Genomic DNA, 21,433 nt, shown 5'->3' on the forward strand with positions numbered 1-21,433 from the left:
GTACATTTGTTTGGACAAATATAACGATGATAACAAATATATCTCAAATGGGTTGAATTTACGAGCTGATATCTAGCAACTTCCATGGTTTTCTTGATAATAACCAAAATCACTTAAGTTCTTACATGAATAACAATAAACAATTTAACTCTTATGAGCTATTTTTTGTTGTCATTGTTATATTTGACCAAACAAAGCTACCTTTAGTTGTATCAGGCATTTAAATGAACAAGAAACTGAAGAAACAAGGGGTGCTCTAATCATTTTTTCCATGACTGCATGTGCAGTACATGCTGTGATCATGCACTAACACGTGCATTGACGATAACATGTAAAACTTCCAGTAATCTTGCCGTATTTTGATGATTTAAAACATCACTGGAATTTCTTCTGTAGGCGCAGTGATTTCACACAGCCTATATAGCCAACGTGGCGTCCGTCAACAACAGCAGCATAAAACAGCGACGACACTTACAATGTCTGCTCTCGTTGGGATGGCTGTCTTTTAACACAAGGCTCGTGCTCCAGTCCTCTTGTTGAGTCTTCGTAGCGAAATTGAGAGCCAGTAGTATCCACTCTTCCGTCTGTCCTGTTGCAGTGGCTTGAGGCCCTGAGACAAGGGAGGCGTTGCTCCTCCAGAAGTTTTTCGTGTTAGCTCCTACAATGACAATATGGCTGTAGCCTGGTTAATATACAGGCCAGTTATGTCAATGGAACACTTAGCGTTTTGGGTTTTTAGGGCTTTATCGTCATAATAGGAACCTCCCATGACGTGCATTGTTAGCTGGCTCACACTAGCTCCTTTCCTCTCGTTCGAACGCACAGAAAAGGGAAACAAATATGTGTTCATGTTTCACATGAGGATTGTGGATGAATTGTGGCAAAATTCCAGAAAAAAGTGCAATTTTCTTTTAAGTATTTATTTTTTTGACAGCAAAAGATGCTTGGAATATCTTGTTGCATGACCACTTTATACTGTATTCAAATTTAGAAGAACTGCGGGCAGTGCAATTTTTCTGTCAAAATGAAAGAATTATTACATTTAGAAGGCAAAAGGTGAAGTGCATGATCGACAGACTTTTGCGGGCCACATAAAATGACGTGGCGGGGGTTTGACATGTGGTCGTGAGAAGAATACATAGTACAGTAATCCCTCGCCACTTTGCACTTCGAATTTCACAGCTACTCTCAATGACGTTTTTTCAAAAATATTTTATTTAATAAATCATGCTGTTTTGTGGTTGAATACGGCCTATTATTAGTACAAAAAATATGCATATTTAAGCAAATTTTACATATTCTTGCCAAAATGCAGCATTTTCAAGCAGAAAAATGAATGGCTAATTGAAGTGAAATAGAAATATAAGGCTTTCAGAAGGCGCATTCAAAGACGTTGTGACGACATTGTGATGTAGTATTGTACACTGGTCACTAGCTGTCAGTAATGTTACTGTAATGTTGGGTGAGACACACAAGCACCAGACTTGAGGGGCGGAACAACAGGCTTTTATTGCAGTTTTGAGGAACAGTAATCCCTAACACGAGCTACTGTTGCTGGCGTAAACCCACGGCAAGCTAAAACTCAACTCTAAACCCCCGACGTCACTTCCTGTCCAATACTGGAACACATTTACAGCAACACATACGAGCATGAGTCTTATTTTCTCTTATTACATCTGCTATATTGGGTAATTGGAGTGTAAATGTGGCTATAGGGGTGTTATTTCATGTCTAGCAGGTTTGAATGAGCACAACAATCCCTAACACGGGCTAACACTCAACTCTGAACCCGTGGTGTCGCTTCCTGTCCGGCCCCCCGCTCAGCTCCACTAGCACCGGAACACATTTATAGCAACACACATGAGCATGAGTCTTATTTATTGGGTAATAGGAGGATAAAGGTGACTATAGAGGTGTTACTTCATATCTAGAGGGCTCTAATAATGTTAAAAAGCATATTTAGAAGGTGGTAAACAGGTTTTCTATGCTCAAACTACAAAAATATTTGATTTATCTATCAGGAAATTAATACATGTAAATTCACTTATCACGGCCCGGTCTGGAACCAATTAACCACGATAAACGAGGGATTACTGTACATCACACCTGCACCCTTTTGGCCACGGAGGGGTGCAAGGCACTGCCTCAGCTGGGTAAATAGTGTGACATTATACCACAGTACTGAGAGCGCAAACTCCGTTAACAAGACACTATTCAGTGCAACGCGAAAGGAGGCAGAACACAACATTTTCTGTTGGCTCTTTGATGGACAGCTGTCTGTCGCAAGTCTACCAAAGTGTACCACTGTGACACCAAAGGGGTACTCAAAAAAAGGATGGAAAGGCCATAAAATTCATTCAAATTTGAACCAAACTGGAGCTTATACCCTTTATGGTCTGAAGCGGACTCCCTAGTATTTCTGACAGGGCAAAGAATCTCCCAGAATACGTCAAGGAAAGACAAGGAAATGTCGATCCAAACACTGCGGCCTTTCAGTCCGGCCAGCACAGTGTGTTCTTTGCTGATTCTTGCCCACTTTTCCGCACACTGCCCCTCTTTCTCCCTCCTAAATAGCGCACATTCACACCAGCTGCAACCTCTTGCTTGAGTCACAGCCCCGTACAGTCACATGACACAGTCATGGCTGCCACCGTTTATTACAAAGGAGCACGACATGGAGGGGTTAATGCTTGCAGCGAGGATGAGGGCGGGGGTGATGGATGAGGAGGAGGGCTAAAAGCTAAATTGGCGGCGTTCACTTGGCCCACGCAGCCTCGCATTCCTTTGCCCTTTTTCCCCCCTTTGCCTCGCGACCACGGCGCTTCCTGTGAGGCAGGAAGTTAACTCTGTTTCCTGTCACGGTCCTCTTTCATGTGGTCACTTCCTCGTGTTTTGCCAGCGCCGCTCTCTCTCTCTGTTTACTCAGAGTGCAGTGCTCCTGGCGGTGGACTGGCGCAGAACCCGCAGTTTTATTATCTGAGAGTCCAGTTTGCGGAACATTTATTAGCAGGGCTCCAAACACTAAACGAGAAAAGCGCAGCCCAATGTCTTTGCTGCTATCTTTACACTCTGCTTCTCTGTGGATCGGCTGCTGTGAAACCTTGAGTTTTGTAACCATGTTGAGGAATGTTGATTGTGATGACTGGCTGGCTGGGAATCCTGTCTCTACTGTTTCCTAAGAGACAGTAACACGTTGGCTGTGATTACAATTGAACTTTGCACACGGTGATTAGCTGGAATGTCGAGATTCTTTGTGCACTGCGGCAAAAGATAAGTCCCGTGGCGGAACTTGCAGGACTCTTGACTTTGTGACACTTGATGTGACCTGTGTTCTTGTTTTGCAAGCATACATGGTGGGACATGAGGCTTTTCCACCAAGCAGTCCAAGCACTTTTGCAGAGTATCCCAAAAATATGTACACACTCCTGACCAAAATGTTAACACCAGTTGAAAAACTGCAAGAATGTCCATTTTGCACTTTTGGATCTTAAGGGGGTTCTAAGTAGAGCTTCAAAATAAGACAAAAATGTTTTTGAGTAAGCAATTTATTGCAAAGAAGCATTAAAGTGAAAGAGGCTGTTCATCAGCTGATCTAAAGTTTAAGACCATATCTTAAAAAAAAACTGAAATCCCACTAAAATAGAAATAAAATGTTGACAAAAGGACTCAGTAATGTGCCATTCTTGTTAATGAGCTGAAAAATGGGTTTGGGCGTGCTTGAAGCTTGATGTCAGTGTTTCCAACAGGCTAGCGGGATGGCTTCACAGAGGGCATCCACTGTCTGGAACTGATGTCCATTTTTGTAAACTTCTCTTGCCATCCATCCGCCAATGTTCTCCATTGGATTTAGATGAGGGGAACACGCAGGATGGTCCAAAAGAGTGAGCTTATTCCTCTGGAAGAAGTCCTTTGTGAAGTGCAGCGTTGTCCTGTTGAAGAAGCCAGTCACCACACAGACGAGGGCCTTCAGTCACGAGGGATGCCCCCTGCAACATCTCCACATAGCCATCTTCCGTTTGACGCCCCTGCACAACCTGAAGCTCCATTGTTCCATTGAAGGATCATGATGGCGCCCCCTCCACTGTCCCATGTGGAAAACATCTCGAGTGGGATCTCCTTGTCATGCCGGTAATGTTGGAAGCTATCAGGACGAAGCCATCAAGGGAGAATCAAACTTGCTTCCACCTTTCAATGTCCCTCTCATGTTTGGTGCTCTCCTGAAAATTCCAAACATTGAAGGAGACGAGGCCTTGGAAGATGTTTTTTCGTCTTCAAAGCCTTCTCTGGCAGATGGCGCCTGATGGTTATTGGACTGCACTCGGCACAAGTAACAACCTTCATTCGGGCCGAGGATGGTCCCGTGTCTTGATTGACAGCCAGTGGGATCCGCCGGCTCATTTTTTTCACTTGACTTTTTTGTTCCATGAGCCTCAGGATGTGGGAAGAAGTTTGAAATGACTGTCTTATTGCGTCCAACCTCAGCAGCAATGGCGCGCTGCGAGAGGCCTTACTTATGCAGCTCAACAATCCCACCGCGTTCAAAGAGAGAAAGCTTTTTTGCCTTTGCCATCAGGAGATCATGACAGTGTGAATACTTGACACCAAATCACATCCAATCCACATTTTTGCCACGATTTTGGCTTCTAAAGGCTGTGCTCTTAAACTTTTGATCAGCTGATGAACAGCCTATTCCACTTCAGTTCTTTTTTGCAAAAATAGTTTTTTGTCTCACTCCCATTTCTTCTCCTTAACCTCCTTAACGTCCAACAGTGCAAATTGTACATTCTGGACATTTTTCATCTGGAGTGTACATTTTCAAGACTCTTGCCTTAGTCATGAAAGTAGCCCTGATGGAGGCATAAAAGGTGCAGGCTTCTCCGTCCTGTAACGGCGATGACATAAGGACTGCGACAGGACATCCCGGCGTCTGCGCTCGCATTGCAGTCATTCCTGGCTCGCGGCACAGTTGAAAATTAGCACAGCGCGCTCAGGCAGTCACGGGAACCAGCGGCTCATGACCAGACGTTACTTTTGTCATAGCCGTTTACTGGGACACTGGGCGGAGTGGGTTGCATCATTTCATTCAGATACTGTGGCCCCTCAGCTTAATTAACATCACTTTGGGTTTATCAGGTGTACAATCAAATAACAATTGTGTTCCACATTGGATAGCTCGGCCCTTATTCGTGCTATATCGGAAGAGATACCCCACTTGCACCTCATGACCTCAAAGTCAAACATAAACAAAAACATGGCTGACGACCGCAATAAAGTAGCGATTATTTTGTTTGCGAAGAAACAGCAGTCCCGACAACATATCTAATAGTTTGTTTTGTGCAACCTTGACCAGCTTTTCACTGCATAACTTGTATCATTTTGTTATGAATGGCAATATCTACTAAAACTAATAATAAACACATAAATAGAGTTTGTATGGTGGTAAAGTCTACTGCAGTTCAACCATTCTTATAAACAGCAGAGGACTGTTGTCACATGGAGCAGTGGTTCTCAAGTGGTGGGTCGGGACCCAGAAGTGGGTCACGAGTCAAAAATGAAATTGAAACTTCAATATTTTAGACATCTTCTTGTATGGTACATGTTCACTGTACAGTTATAAGTCAAATATGGGATTTTGTGCTCTTACTTAATATAATTTTGATATTTAATTTTAATTTATGCATTATTTGTATGCATGCAGTTATGCCTTAATAAATTCCTCTAAAGTGCACTTTGGACATGTAATTATGTGTCCTAATGTTTCAAGAGATGACATTGGCAATTTAAAAAAACAAATACATTTGCTTGGTTTCTAACTTAAAAATTAAAGTACAAATGAATTACATAAGTGCATACATGAAAACATCAATAAAGTAATTAAAAATAAATAAAAATTAAAATGACTTTAATTAAATTCTAAAAAACATTATTTAAAATTTTTTAAAAAATGACAATGCCTTAAATAAAAGTGGGTCGCAGCTAAATGACCATTGGAAAATGTGGGTCCCAGGTCGAGACCAGTTGAGAACCCCTGTTTAGTTGTAATAAAACCTCCAAATTAAGCATGCTGATTTGCGAATATGCAGGGATTTAGAGTGTTGCAGGATTCTTCCTAAAGGGTGAGTGTATTCTGGGATGCAGCAAAAACAAGCCTTGCTTGACACAAATGTTGGAAGGTGGTGCAGGTGATGCTAATGAGAAGGCGAGTGCGCCGTGATTGGAGAGTGTAGGGTGATGGATGGCGGAGATGAGACGAGGCAGAGGTGAAAGCAGGGGGCAGATCTGGAGGCAGATGTGCGACACGTTGAGGACGTCAGCCCCAGTTTTATGTGTGTGTCTTGCTCAGGCTCATAACACAAAACAGTTTTCCTCGGCGGCTCGCTGGGTCCTTAAATAACAGTTCTGGCTCATTTGAAGCCTCCGAATCCCAGCAGGCTGTAAAGTAGGACATCAGTGATGCTTTGCTCAGCAGACCTTTGCCCAATAGTCCCATTCATTTGTTTGCGGTGGTTTAGTCACGCTTCGCTTGCTCCAGGCACAAAAATACTTGTCGCCAAGCAACGTCTGTGCAGACTATTAAATTGGGAAGAAAAAAAGCTGATTTTGTGTGCTCTCGACAGGTGGAATGTATTCTTTTTAGGTTTGCGTGCATGCTGAGTGATCAAAGTCTGCTCGTCACGTCAACTTATTGACATCTATTTCGTGGAGTAGAGCAAACAACGCCACGTTCCCGAGTGACAAGGCACTTTCTTTTTGCTCCCTCAGATCATCTGTCAAGCTCTTTTGAAAAGAAGAGCAGCTGCAAAATGGATTTGCACTTGAGTGCAAAGGCAAATGTTTTTGTGGAAAGGGCACATCTCTCACACCGATCACACCCACATCATCCTCTCCTCCACAGAACTCCATCAGACACAACCTGTCGCTGCACAGCCGCTTTGTCCGCGTCCAGAATGAGGGCACGGGGAAGAGCTCCTGGTGGATGCTGAACCCCGAGGGCGGGAAGAGCGGCAAGTCCCCCAGACGCCGGGCGGCCTCCATGGACAACAACAGCAAATTCACCAAGAGCAGAGGACGGGCCGCAAAAAAAAAGGTAGGTGATGAACGGGGACTCAGCTAAACGATTGACAGTTTCCACATTGCTTCCATGTCCATGTTTTTCTTGATATATTGTAATCACATGACCGGGAACGGTCATGGAACACTGACAGTGAGTCTCCTGGTCCACTAAGAGTCTCCCTGTCTTCCCACAGCTGTCCCTGCAAGGCGGCCCGGACGGTGGCGCAGACAGCCCGGGCTCCTACAACAAGTGGCCCGGCAGCCCCAACTCCCACAGCAATGATGATTTTGACGCCTGGAACAGCTTCAGGCCTCGGACCAGCTCCAACGCCAGCACCGTCAGCGGGCGCCTGTCGCCCTTCATGCCCGAGGACGACCTGGGCGAGGCGGACGTGCACATGGGCTACCCGGGCGCCCCCGGCCCCAAGATGACTGCCACGCTGCCCAGCCTCACAGAGATGACCGGATCCCTGGGACACAGCTCGGAAAACGTTATGGAGAACCTTCTGGACAATCTGAACTTGCTCTCGCCTAACAACTCTCAGGTCGGAGGCGGGGCGACAACCCCGGGCTCCTCCCAGTCCTCCCCCTCCCCCATGATGCAACCCAGCCCCGGCTACCCCTCATACAGCTCCCCCAGCATGGTGTCGCAGCCCCCACAGGAGTACCGCAAGTGTGTGTACGGTCAAGCGGGGATGAACACCATGCCGCCCATGACCATGCAGACCCTGCCGGAGAGCAAGACCACCTTCGGGCCTGCCATAAGTCCATACAGCTGCTCTGCCGGGCTTCTGAAGGAGCTTCTCACATCAGACACAGACCAGCATGGAGACCTCCTTCCGTCAGTCGACACGGTGGTATCTCAGTCCAGCGGGGGCTGCATGCTGCCGGCGTACAGCAGCGGCCAGCATGCAGCCAAACTCATGGCAGGGGGGAATGGCCACCATCACGGTCTGTCCCATCCTCGCCCGCACAGTGTGCACAGCCAAGCCCCGCCCACTTCAGCAGCTATGAACGGTCGCTTGCTCATGTCTCTCAACCACAGCGGCAGCACGGCGCGCTTGCCTTCCACCAAAAACCCCATGCAGATGCCTTACGGCCTCTCAAGCCACCTCAGCGGCGGGGGCGCACCCGGCACCTTCTGCCCTATCAACACCAACGGATATGGACGCCTGGGCCTGGCGCCGCCCTCCCACCTGGAGAAGCTGCCCAGCGACCTGGATGACATGTCCATAGAGAAGTTTGAGTTTGACATGGAGACTGTCCTCCACGAAACTCTCATGGACGGGGACTCGCTGGATTTCAACTTTGAGCCGATGGTGACCCAGCAAGGGTTCCCCCACGGGGTGAAGACCACCACGCACAGCTGGGTGTCTGGCTAGGAGGACTGAAAATGTAAAGAAATGGAATCAGTTGGACTGATCTTTGGGTGGTAAGACACAAGCTTTCAAGACGAAACCAAGACCAAGTTTCTGTACCTTCGACATTCCTGCTTAGAAACACTTTTCACGTCACTTTACGACAAAGTGCCAGCCTTTAATCTATTGGAAATATCAATCCTTACTAACTTAAGTGCCAAACAATTTGCCTTAACAATGGAGCCAACGCACGGGTGGTGTTTGGACTCCATCACATCATCCATGAAGGTTGAACAAAGGCACCTGGAGCTTGTGGGTCCCTTGTGGCACCAAGACTGCAGGAGTTACAGATGGTATCTCCTAGTTTGACATTGGTTCTCTGGGTCCCTTTTTTTGTTGAGACGGTTCTCATCCTCAATCTTCATCCAGTCGCCTTCAGTTCAACCTTCATAGATGAAGACCATGGGTGACTGACTTGCCAAACATCATCTCCATCATCAGCATCAAGGAAAGCCGGACGCCGTACACTTGCAGTACCCGTGGCTCCTTGGCTAGCGTCTGAATGTAAATACCACGCCCTGGCACACGATCGGGATCAGGTTGTGTGATTACGTTTACAGAGCAGAAGCGAGAAACCAATCTGGCTCCAAGCAAAAACTGGATGGTTTATAATTGTTATTATTATAATTATTATTTTTGTAGTTTTTGAGCCGCTTTCTCGCTGTCTTTCTCTTCTTCTGATTGTGTGTACATACAGTACCTTTAAGAGTGTATATTAACATGATATAGTACATGTTTACTAGATTGTAGTATATATTTGAGAGGTAAATTATTGTCTTTAATATAGATTATTATTGTGGTGCGCCGCCTGCACTCGGAACCTTAATACCACAGGGGCCTATTTAAGTCGTTCTTGAAGGGTTTTTTATTGTATAAATATATACAGTACGTATACAGTAGATCCCCAAATATTGGCAACCTCGCAAAATCAGTGACTTTTTAAAATCAAAATTTTTTTTGGTGCCGTTTTGTGCTTAAAATCTCGATCATTAGGTGGTGTTATTGGTGGAAAACCACATTGGAACAATGGAACTGTACCACACAGACGGTTTGACTAAGACTACGCTTACACACTAATATGCACGCAAAAACTGTACTATTTCATACGCCTTTACAACCCACACGAAATGTTGGCCACCATGAAAAAAAATCATACTTTTGTCAGTCATACAGGCTCTTTGTCTCGGTGGGTGGAGGCGGGGCCACCAGCATACACACAGAGTGCAGAAGAGTGTAACGTAGTAGAAATTAAATTAGTAGATTGCATTGTCATTTATTTTTTTATTTTTTTTCAGTGTACTTTTCTTAAAGGTAAAGTTAAAATCGATGAAACTGAGTGTCTGGTGACACCCCCGCCTACTAGCGTGTAAGCGTTTATTTCCGTGTGGTGCAGTTACCATGTGTGTTATTTCTGGTTGCACCGTGAGTGAGAGCGGCGTTGGGTTTGATGACCTCCTGCTGGTTTGTGTCAGAGCATCAAGATAGACATTTTTATGGCCGACTCATTTAGTTTGTCCGCTCTGAGAGCTGTAAGCCCTGCGAATATCGGGAATGGACTGCCGATATTCATTCGAATATCTTTGGAAAGTGAATTTATTTCAATAGTTCAATTCAAAATGTGAAACTTTTATGTTCATCATTCATTTTAAGACTAGATTTCTTTCATTTCTTAATCGTTTTGATGATTATAACTCATAATATGTGGAAAATTGTCAAAAAGTAGAATATTCCACTTCATAAAAGGATGAACTGCAAAAACTTCCTGAGCCTTTAAACTGGTCTCTCAGTCCCAACTGAACTCTTGAAATCCAGAAAACGTTTGCAGGATTTCTTGACGTGCGGCGGGATTTCATCTGGAAGATTGTCTTGAACGGGAACTTTCCAGCCCAACCTTGCCTTCCCTTTGCTTTCATGAAGAGCGGCTGACTGTCGATTGTCGTCCAGCAGTTCTCTTCAGTGCGTAAACGAGGCGTTCAAGAGAAAAACAAAGTGCCGGTCTTTCAGGACAAACCATAGTCGGACACGACTGAAGCCACGGTTCCACCAAGCGCTGCGGTGTGAAGCGCTGCATCCAGCTCACATGCAGCTCGTTTATAGAGATGAGTTACGACAACACCAATCAAAAAGGGGCGGGCCTACCTTTTTACAAAACAGGAAGCCAAAGGGGCTTCTCTTTTCAGTGGTTTGCATTTCTTTATTAGGAGCCTCCTCCGTTCTCCATCCTGCGTTTGCATCTTAGCCCCTCCCAAGATCAACTAGTCAAATATTATGCGGCTTGAGATTCGACTTTTATTTATTTAAGAAATGCATATTCGCTCAAGGATCAAGGCTCAAGGAGCTTTATTATTTGCAAAGTTTATTTTTTCTCAAGCCTATACTTTTTCACTTTAACGTCGCAGGATGGGGGAAAAACATGTTTTTCTTCATTTTTTCGTAAGACTTTTTTTTTTCATGCTGCTATGTTAAAGCAAAAGAAAACTGAAGAAATACTGTATAGGCCCCAGAAAATTTTAACTTTGCAAATTCTTAAGCTCCTTGATCCTTGGGCAAGTTAGTATTTCTTAAATAATTACAAGTCGAATCTCAAGCCGCATAATATTTGACCAGTTGGTGGTGGGAGGGGCTAAGATGCAAACGGAGGAGGTTCCTAATAAGGAAATGTGATCCGCTGATGAAGAAAAAAAAATGTTTTTCTTATTTTCTTAAGCTGCTGCACTTACCCTGAAGTCTTGTGACGCAGCAGCTTGAAAAAAATAAGAAAAATCCCTTTTTTTCATCCTGCTATGTTAAAGCAAAAAAAAAAAAATCCAGAAAAATAGGTCCCACAAAATATTTACTTTCATTTAAAGTGACCATTTCCTCTCAGCCAATCAACAGAGTGCAATGTGTAACTGGCGCCGCCCTTTAGGTGTGGTGTGGTATTGCTGCATCGGTAATGCAATTGTCCTTGCTGTCTTGGTGGTTCATTTGTCTTGTTTATGTCCAGTTTAGAGTTCCACTTTTAGTTTAGAGTTCCACTTTCTGCAGTTCTTTATCACCTTGAAACATTATGAACCGTGTTAAATGCCGAACCAAACCAAACCGTACCGCTTGGTGGAACAGTGCAAGCTCCTTCTCCGACAAAAAAAAGCATCACCCAGTGTTGAGTACATCCGAGTTCATCTTATCAAGCGTGTGCATGTGCATCAGTGACTTTTTTTCCCACGAAAAGCCAAGTTTTAGCAGCCAGTTGTTTTTATTCGACCAAGAAGCACATCTGTCACCTTTGACTCAGAGTTGCTTTTGGTTTTTTGAATGAAATGACAGCACGGGATGATTTCAAATGTACTTTTCTTGACATTTCAAAGCCTCGAAAGCTGCTCTTTTGGTTTTGGTGCCACACGTCGCCTTTCAAACATTGTGTACCACCAAATCTGTTCAGCATTTGTACCGTGTGATATGTTCAGAATTATTATTATTATTATTATGAAATCTATTTGTGCCGGTCACTCAAGTCAGCATGAATCCTTGTAGTCGCAGGGTTCACACAAAAAGGTTGTTATTTTAAAAAGAGCTGTAAATGATATCTCTAAATCTATGCATTGTATTTCTTCATTTTATGTGGCTTTCTTTACAGAGATATTTTATTGTAACACAGCGCTGTGAGATATTCTGGTGTCGTTGTCATCGTCTCCATGTTCTACATCGTCGTATGGGGTGGGGGCGGGGGGGTGAAGTTTATTTAGAAAGTAGATGATGCAGTGGTTTATATGCTAAGCTTTTGTAAACTGACAATGTTGTATTTCTTGTATTTAGCTACTGTTTTCACGACATCGCGCAAAAAAAAAGCGAATTATTATTCTACTATATTACATTTCTATATTCAGCCTTCACAATGCAGATACATGGACCAATGGTTTTGTAGATTTAAGCATTGAAAAAAAGAAAAAAAATGCACTTTTACGTACATTTTATAGGTAAAAGTGCTTCATGACAAGAAAGAGTTGCCACATATTTTCAAATAAACATCTGTTACATTTAACTTATATACCGGAGACAAACTGAAACTGTGCCGTGTAATTTGCAATCAATACAAACATGTTACTTGTTCAATATAAATGTATTAAATCCTGAATAAATGTACTTACGTGTTGAAGCCCTGCCATTTGTTTGCTCTTTTTGTTTTACTGAGTGACTTGGGGGGGGGAAACTTGTTTCTAAAAGAATTGAATCAATATAAGAATGAAAAAAACACATGCAATTAATAGATTTTTCAAGTAAACAACTGACTTAAGTAATATGACGGGGGTTTTTTAAATAAAATAATCAACATACGATAAAATAAAAATTGTAAATACTTGAACACTACTGAAGGTTTAAAATAAAATTATTAAAAAAAAAACAAGCATTTAATATCAATATAAAAAAATCAAATGTAATTCAAATAAAACAATTATGAGATACATTAAAAATAAATTGAATTTACATTGAATTTAAAAAATACATTTAATATCAATTAAATTAAATTAATAATATAAAATAAAATATACATAAGATATCATTTTAAATAGAAATGAGATTAAATTAATTTTTTAAAAAATCATTTGAAATAAAACAATTATATGAGATACATTTTAAATGATAAGGATGAAAATACATGAACGGAAAAATGTATTTATATAAAAAAAAATGTAAAAATAAATAAAAAGTCAAACCAATTAATATAAAATCAAATATGCACAAACCAATTTTAAGTAAGAATAGAATTATCTTAAATAAATAAATAAATAAACTTCAAATCAAATGATTAAAAACTTTTTTTAATCAGGCTGCAATCAAGCTCTAAATGTAAAGAATTCAACTAATGCAGTAGAATTTGCTTCAATAATTTAAAAAGATGAAGTCAAACAAAACTTTTACCAAAAAAAATGAAGATGTCGTCAATCCCTAAGTTCCACCTGCAGCACTTTTAGCAACTCTGGAAAAGAATGAAACAAAAAAAAAGAAAATAAGTTTTTAAATTATTAGTGTGTTGGTGAACTTGGACTGGCCTGAGGTCAGATTTTTATCTCCACTAATGAGCCTGCTAACAATCAAAGCGACTCGTGTGGAGCCATGGTGTCAGAAGACCTCTAAGTGAGTGTGCGTGTGTGTGCGTGTGTGTGTGTGTGTGTGTGTGTGCTCCGTGCTAAATGTACGAGTCCATACGTGTTTGTCTTCCATCTTTTGTCCAACCAAGGAACCACAGAAGGTGTGGAACTTGATCACAAAAACAGTATAAACGTTAGAAGCTCCACAGTGAATGTCTTTTCTGCCTGCTTCCATACGAGCCACAGTCTGCAGCCCTCTTGCACCCCCCACCCCTGAACCCCATCACCCCGGACCGCAAAGCTGCCGGGCCCCGCTGGCTTTGACTTTGACTCCTGAGTCAAAGATAAGCACTGGGGATGGGCCTCGCAGAGACCAGACTAGACCTGTCATCTTGAGGGCCTCCATCATCCCAAAAGTCAAGAGGAGGTTCTAAAATAAAAAAAGAAGCAAAACAAGAAGTAGTACACGATGTGATTATAGAATGTTTGCATTTCTTAAGTCTTTACAGCAATGTGGGCCGAGGTTTTGGTCTGAGGGTGAAGGCAAGGCGTGTGTGTGTGTGTGTGTGAGTGTGTGCGTGGGGGTGTGTGCGTGTGTGTGAGCACATAAGAGAGGAATGTGGGTGTGGCCGCCTGCCAGGGTCATATATAGGATCCTTATGTTCCCTGTGAGTACCAGCCGGGCCGAGTCAGGACACAGTGTGAGAATGTTGGTGTCATGGAGTTCATGAGTGCTTTCATTTCAAGGGAAAAAGGTTCTTTCTGTGGATTATTACATGAAATGATGGCATGAATTATTATTCCTCATGAATGATATGTATTGGATTCACTCGGACAATATGTGCAGAGGTGCAAAGGAACTAATTATGTTGTGTGTGTAGGTTTTGAAAGGGTGATTGTACTTTTGCTTAAGTGGGGTTCTTGAAAGTGTTCTGCTTTGCTACAGTTGACGTCAAGAACATCAATAATCAGGAAAATGTGCACCTGGAGACAAGACAAGGTGAGGTTAGGCTTTGGTTTTAGGGGCTGGTTTGGGATTAGGGTTAGAGTTAGATTTAGTTTATGGTTGGGTTGGGTTTTATTTAGTGTTAGGGTTAGGACTCCCCACTAGGATTAGGGATTGTGTTTGGTTTGGGGTTTTGAATAAGGGTTATGGTTCTATTTACGGTTAGGGTTAGGACTCCCCCTCGGGTTAGGGATTTTGTTGGGGTTGGGGTTTTGCTTATGTTTGAGGTTAGAGTTTTGGTTGAGGTTAGGGTTTTGATTATGTTTGGGGTTAGGGTTAGGATTAGGAATTCCTCTCGGTTAGAGTTTTGGGTTGGTTTTAGGGTTTGGTTTGGGATTCGGGTTGGGGTTAGGATTTTTCTTATAGTTGGGGTTTTGGATTAGGGTTATGGTTCCATTTAGGTATTCAGGTAGGGGTAGGGTTAGGACTAGGGGAGACATTTTGTTGGGGTCTTGAATTAGGGTTATGGTTCTATTTTGGGGGTAGGGTTAGAAATCCCCCCTCGGGTCAGGACTCCCCCGTAAGGCGGAGGTTAGGGATTTTGCTGGGTTTGACATTTTGGTTATGTTTGAGGTTAGAGTTTTGGTTAAAGTTATGATTTTGGTTGATGTTAGGGTGAGGGTTTTGGTTATGGTTGGGGTTAGGATTTTGGTCAATAATGGGTTCATTTTAGGGTTCTATATAAAGGAGCAAACTGCAGCGACCTCTGCTTGTGAAGTTCACTTGAGGCTGCTGACATATTTCAAGTCAGACCGGTGTCGTTACGTATACCAGGAGATTTACTGTACAATCTATACCGTGTGTGCGTGTGCATGTGTGTGTGTGTGTGTGTGTGTGTGGAGTGCATATGACTGTGGACTGTGTGACGCTAGCAAGAGGTCAGGGAGAGAGAAAATGTGTCAGGACAAAAGCTGCCTGCAGCAAAAGACTGATGTGGAATGTAACCAACCTGGAAGCTAACGTCTTCTGGGCCAAATGGCTTCCAGGGAAGCATCAATCACCAGGAGAGGAAGCAGCGAGGTGGTCAAGTGTGTGTGTGTGTGTGTGTGTGTGTGTGTGTGTGCGTGTGTGTGTGCGTGTGCGTGTAATATCAGAGGTCATGTCAGGACACCAATCAAACCCCCGGCTGGCCCGTCTCCTCTGAACTTACACAACAGCGAGCCTCCATCTGGTTCTTTTTAGCGCTCTCGCTGGAAGTGATGACGGCGGCCCCTTAGATTGGACGAGGCATTGGTGCGACCTGCCGCCTGCTGCGTGGTCGGCCTTCAATTCAAGTGTAAAAATACGTCTTGAGCCTATTTAGAGCTTTTATGTCATGGCTGCAGCAGCTCCCTGGCTGGACAAATGGGACTTGAAATACCGACGGACTCTCAATGAAGAATGTGAAGCACTTTGGTAAAAATCCAACAAGACTTGGGAGCTGAATGGGACCTCCGGGGGACTTCCTCGCTTTACTGGTGGTCCTGAAGATGGATCAACAATTCACTTTGCTGGAGTGAATGCTCGGTTTTTAAGTCTTAATGTAATAAAAGCTTATGGCCAATATTTTAATAAATGCTTAATAAACATTAGTTTGCTTCCTCCTCCAGGGGAACGCCATCATAATATCACCAGACCAGTTTCTAAAGCAACAAAGACCAACAATTACAATAATATTATTCATTTCATGTGAGAATGAAACTTTACTAAGCCCTAACCTGAACCAAGACCATGGACCCTAACCCCAACCAAAGGCCATGGACCCTCACCCCAAACAAAGACCATGGACCCTAACCCAACCAAAGACCTACCCAAATACCATAGACCCTGACCCCAACTCTGCTCTTTTTTTAGCTTCACGTTCTGTACAGTACTTCCTCCGGTGGCTATTATCTCATGAACATAAAATGACTGACACCTAGTGACCAGTGTACAATACTACATATCATCACAATATCTTTCAATGCATCTTCTGAATGCCTTATATTTGTATTTTACTTCATGTGGCCATTTTTATGCTTAAAAACACTTCATTTAGGCCAAAAATACATACAATTTGCTAAAATATGACTAATAATAGGCCGTATTCAACCACAAAACATTCACCTATTTTTGAAAAACCGTGATAGAGTGAAGCCGTGAAATTGGAAGCGTAAAGTGGCAAGAAATTACTGTGTTTGAATTAGTTCACGATTAGCATTCGTACATTATATTATTTGGTATTAAAACCTTTAAAATATAAAGAATACAACGTATTGCCAACCATACTTAAAAAGTCAAACACAACTCATGTCTACGAGAACGAGACAAGGCGAGATTTTATCATAACTTTTAAGAAAAATAGATGACAATATTTTGCAATGTACTCATGTCATTTCTACTATGTTACACTTTTCTGCACTCTGTGTGTATGCTAGCGGCCCCGCCTCCACCCACCGAGACAAAGAGGCCGTATGACTGACAAAAGGGCTCACTCTGTTCATGCCAAGGTGCTGAAACCAATGCACAGAATGAACCCTCTTCCTGCCTGTTTGGAGGCGAGAGATGAGGAAAACAGACACGCATGCACATGGCAATATATTTGGGCCATGTGGCCATGAGTTCATTTTCATTTATTGTGTGATTAATTCATTTATTATTGTCCCAGGCCGAGTGCCCACGAGAAATCTTGTCGTGTTTTAATCTCGCTAGATCTTGGGACACCCCTAGTGGTCAGCCTAGCTTTAGAAGTGTTAAAACGTGACTTAAAACATCCAAAAGTGGAAGTCAGCCAACGCGGCCTGTGTTTGGAGGTTCAACTGTACACAGTTTGCGATTCTGGCTCAGTTTTTGCTTATTGGGTCATATTTTTCCCAAACTTCCACCAGCTGTTTGAGTCCCAAGGGTTTATTTGAGCGCTAAACTGTGAAAAGACACGCCCACACGCCGCCTCACCTCTGGCGCTCCACGCCGTGCACTTGACAACCTGCTCCGATCTTATGACTGACCGTGCAATGCTTGCAAACAATAGGAGGCCTTACAGCAGCGAGCCCACAGGCCGTGTTGACTACAGCCCTGCCTTTGTGTCGTCGCCACGCTCTTATTACACGCAAGCTCTATTTACGGCAGCTGGCAGCGGCTCGCCCTCAGCTGTATTCCGCACTGATTTATATGAAAAATGCTCCTCTCCGCCCAGCTTGGCTTTGCGGTGAGCGGCAACTGGCACGCGACTGCTGGAATTTCCTCCAGCGTGATGGTGAGCAGCAAGGAGAAGAAGCGGCAGTGCACTGGAGGACAAACAAGGCCCTCCTGCAAGCTGCAGGCGCAAGACAACAAAGACGGAATACAGAAAATGAAGACTTTTTGGCGGTGGGCTGTCGACACAAGGTTAAGCGTTTCCCAAATAACGGCTGCTAGCTAAAAACAACACGGTTTACGTGAGGACGACGTTGGAACATTTGTTTCTGTGGGCAGATTTGTGCACATTTTCGATCCAGCGTCTACTTTTCATACTTTCCAAGCAGCATATCATGCAGTTTCGTGAATAAAAAATCGAATTTCCGTGACAGATTTATTGTTTCTGGTACAACATTGCTGTTGGAAATGGAGAGTTATCGCAGTGTCAGTGTTAGCATCTCTTTTCATTGGCAATTTGGAAGATTTTTTTCCAACAGGATACTATGCAGTGTTGCGACGAAAGAAGCTCCTTTATTGCTTGTGAAAAAAAGGACATGCTAGTTAAGTGTTCCGTGATGACACACTTAACGAGCATGTAACGACAATTAACAACACTTGTAAAACAACGATGGCATGGTAGCCTTTCAACACGTTACGTTTGAAAATGGAGATTTATTCATTTATTCGTGTTACAGCTTTTCATGGTAGGTTTTGTGTTGTGAAGTTTCTCGTTCCAACATTTTGTGTTACGACGTTTCGTGTTACTGTTTTGTGTTACAATGTTTTGTGTCACGAAGTTTCATGTTACGACATTTTGTGTTAAAGAGTTTCATTCTACAACATTTTGTGTTAAAGAGTTTCATGCTACGACATTTTGCGTTAACGCGTTTTGAGTTACGTTTTGTGTCACGTTTTGTGTCACGTAGTTTCATGTTATGACGTTTTGTGTTACATTTTGTGTAACAGCGTTTCGTGTTATGACGTTTCATGTTACGATATTTCATGTTATGACATGACATTTGGTGTTACATCATTTGTTTTTTGTTATGAAGCTTTTTTAATTTGTATTTCGTGTCATGAAGCTTCATGTTACGTTTCGTGTTACCAAGTTTGGTGTTACGATGTTTTGTGTAACAGCATTTTGTTTTACAATGTTTCGTGTTACAACATGTCATGTTACAGCATTTCGTGTTACCCCATTCCATGTCTCAGCTTTGAGTTATGACATTTGATGTTACAATGTTTCATGTAACAAAGTTTCATGTTACATTTCATTTCACGTTATGAAGTTACATGTTACAACATCTCCTGTTATGACCTTTCATGTTTTCATGTCAGAACGATTCATGTTATGACATTTTGCGTTAGCGCATTTTGAGTTACGTTTTGTGTCACGTATTTTCATGTTATGACGCTTTGTGTTACATTTTGTGCAACAGCGTTTCGTGTTATGACCTTTTTGTATTACGACATTTCATGTTATGGCATTTAGTGTTACATCATTTGTTTTTGTTATGAAGCTTTTTTCATTTGTATTCCGTGTTATGAAGCTTCATGTTACGTTTCGTGTTGCAAAGTTTGGTGTTACGATGTTTTGTGTAACAGCATTTTGTTTTACAATGTTTTGTGTTAGGACATTTCATGTTAGAACATTTCGTGTTATACCGTTTTCTCTTACAAAATTTCAAGTTACATTTCACGTTATAAAGTTACATGTTACAACGTCTCGCGTTACGATGATGATGTTACAATGTTTCATGTCACAAAGTTTCATGTTACATTTTGTGTTAAAGCGTGTCATGTTACGACATTTCGTATTTACGCGTTTTGAGTTACGTTTTGCGTCACAGAGGTTCATGTTACTTCATTTTGGGTTACATTTTGTTTTCAGCGTTTTGGATTGCCACATTTCATGTTATGACATTTCGTGTTCCATCGTTTGTGTTTGGTCATGAGGCTTTTTTCATTTGCATTCTGTCTTATGAAGCTTCATGTTACAACGTTTCATGTTACAAAGTTTGGTGTTTGGTGTTACGATGTTTCGTGTCATGAAGGTTCATGTTATGACCTTTTGCGTTGCGCCATTTCTTGTGACAAAGTTTCACGTTCACACTTCGCTTTAAGTTTCATTTTGAATATTTCGTGTTACGCCATTTTGGGTTGTGATGTTCCGTGTCACTACGTTTCATGTTACGCCATTTTGTCTTACAGCGTTTCTTGCTTCAAGATTTCATGGTATTACGTGATGTCAGCGTTAACGTCTCTTTTTATTGGCAGATTTGTGCACATTTTGAGTCCAATGTTTTTTTTTTCCCAACAAGACGAAGGAGCAAGCAGCATATCATACAAAGTCTTGAATAAAAAAAATAATTTCTCTAACAATGACGACAATGTTGTCTGTAAAAAGGGCGAGGACGTGCCTGTCAAGTGTTCATTGTCAACAACGACAGACCACAGCACTGTGGTAGCATGGTAGCATTTAAACACAACGTCAGCATTAGCGTCTCTTTTTCAAATTTGACGTCCGACGTCTTTTTCCAACACGGCATAGCAGCAAGTAGCATATCATGCACTAGTTTGTAGCTACACGCCGACAATGTCGTAAAAACCGTGGACATGCCTGTTAAGTGTTTGGGGTCGACATTACGCGGATATGCCACAACCAAAACAACAATGGCGGACAGCAGCGCTGTGGTAGCATGGTAGCAACACTCATGTTTAAAATCCGGATGTACTGTATGGCATCATGTCAGCATTTGCGTCTCTTTTTATTGGCAGATTTGTGCAAATGTTGTGTCTTCTTTTTTTTCCCTTCTGCTTTCTAAGTTCAGCCAAGCACAGTAACCACAGTAAGCAGCATATCATGCACTGTCTTAAGTGTGTTTTTTTAAAGCACATTTCTGTGACAGTCTAATCATTTAAACACAGAAAGCGTCTTTTTAAACCACGTGCAAAGTCTTCTCTCTTCTGAGCTCAGTAAAGTAGCATATCATGCATTATCTTGAATTTTTTTTTTTTTAAGCTTGTTTCTGTCCCTTCATATTTTTGCCTTGTGTGTAAGCGGCTAACATAAAAATAGTGTCAACACTTCATTTTTTTGCCTATGAGAAGCAGCTGTTTCTAATATTGTGGCGAGCGTATGCAGCGAGGCGTGGTTGCCTATTCATGAGCGCTTGGTGTTGCAACGAGTCATGAGTTCCAAAGTGCGGCACATTCAAGCCCCCCCCCCCGCCCGTGTGCCGTTCGGTGCTCATCAATTCATTCAAAAGGTGAGCGATGTGTCACAACACACTTGTTTACGTTGGTTTTTTTGTTGTTTTTTTTTAGCACGCAGGGAACATACAGTATGCGTTACCTGAGCCCCGCTTCGGTCATCTGCATCCGGCGTACGCAAAAGGGGGCGGGAAACGCGTGTCAGCAGGACATTTGAAAACAACACCGACCACAACAACAAGACTGGCTGACAAACATCAACACGGCAGCACTCGTGTGCTTGGAAGAGTCATCCAACATTTGCCTTTTTCATCAAACAAATCAACATCGCCTTTCTTTGTTTTCTGGGAATCCCCGCACCCCCCCACCGTGTAAACGCTGGGCCATGCAGACATATCCTAAATGATACATACGCACAGTATCATGTTAGCGTGCATGTACAAAGTGTACATGAATCATGTTGCTATGGAAGTCAAGTACCGTACGTGTAAAAATGTACATACTGTATCCTTACTACTGGATATTAATATTATCATTAT

The 21,433-nt window shown here is 42.5% G+C and overlaps 1 protein-coding gene across 1 annotated transcript in view; it reads left to right on the forward strand.

The window, feature by feature from the left end:
• The window catches only part of foxo1a (forkhead box O1 a), a 42,256-nt gene extending 29,645 nt beyond the window's left edge, over positions 1-12,611 (forward strand). Inside the window, exons 2-3 of the mRNA XM_054795276.1 lie at positions 6,896-7,087; positions 7,248-12,611. Of these exons, the coding sequence (XP_054651251.1) occupies positions 6,896-7,087; positions 7,248-8,435 (1,380 nt within the window). The 3' untranslated portion in view covers positions 8,436-12,611. The remainder of the gene's footprint in view (positions 1-6,895; positions 7,088-7,247) is intronic.
• The last annotated feature ends 8,822 nt before the right edge of the window (positions 12,612-21,433 follow it).

The sequence above is a fragment of the Dunckerocampus dactyliophorus genome, chromosome 12, assembly GCF_027744805.1.
Source record: "Dunckerocampus dactyliophorus isolate RoL2022-P2 chromosome 12, RoL_Ddac_1.1, whole genome shotgun sequence".
Lineage (NCBI taxonomy): Eukaryota > Metazoa > Chordata > Actinopteri > Syngnathiformes > Syngnathidae > Dunckerocampus > Dunckerocampus dactyliophorus.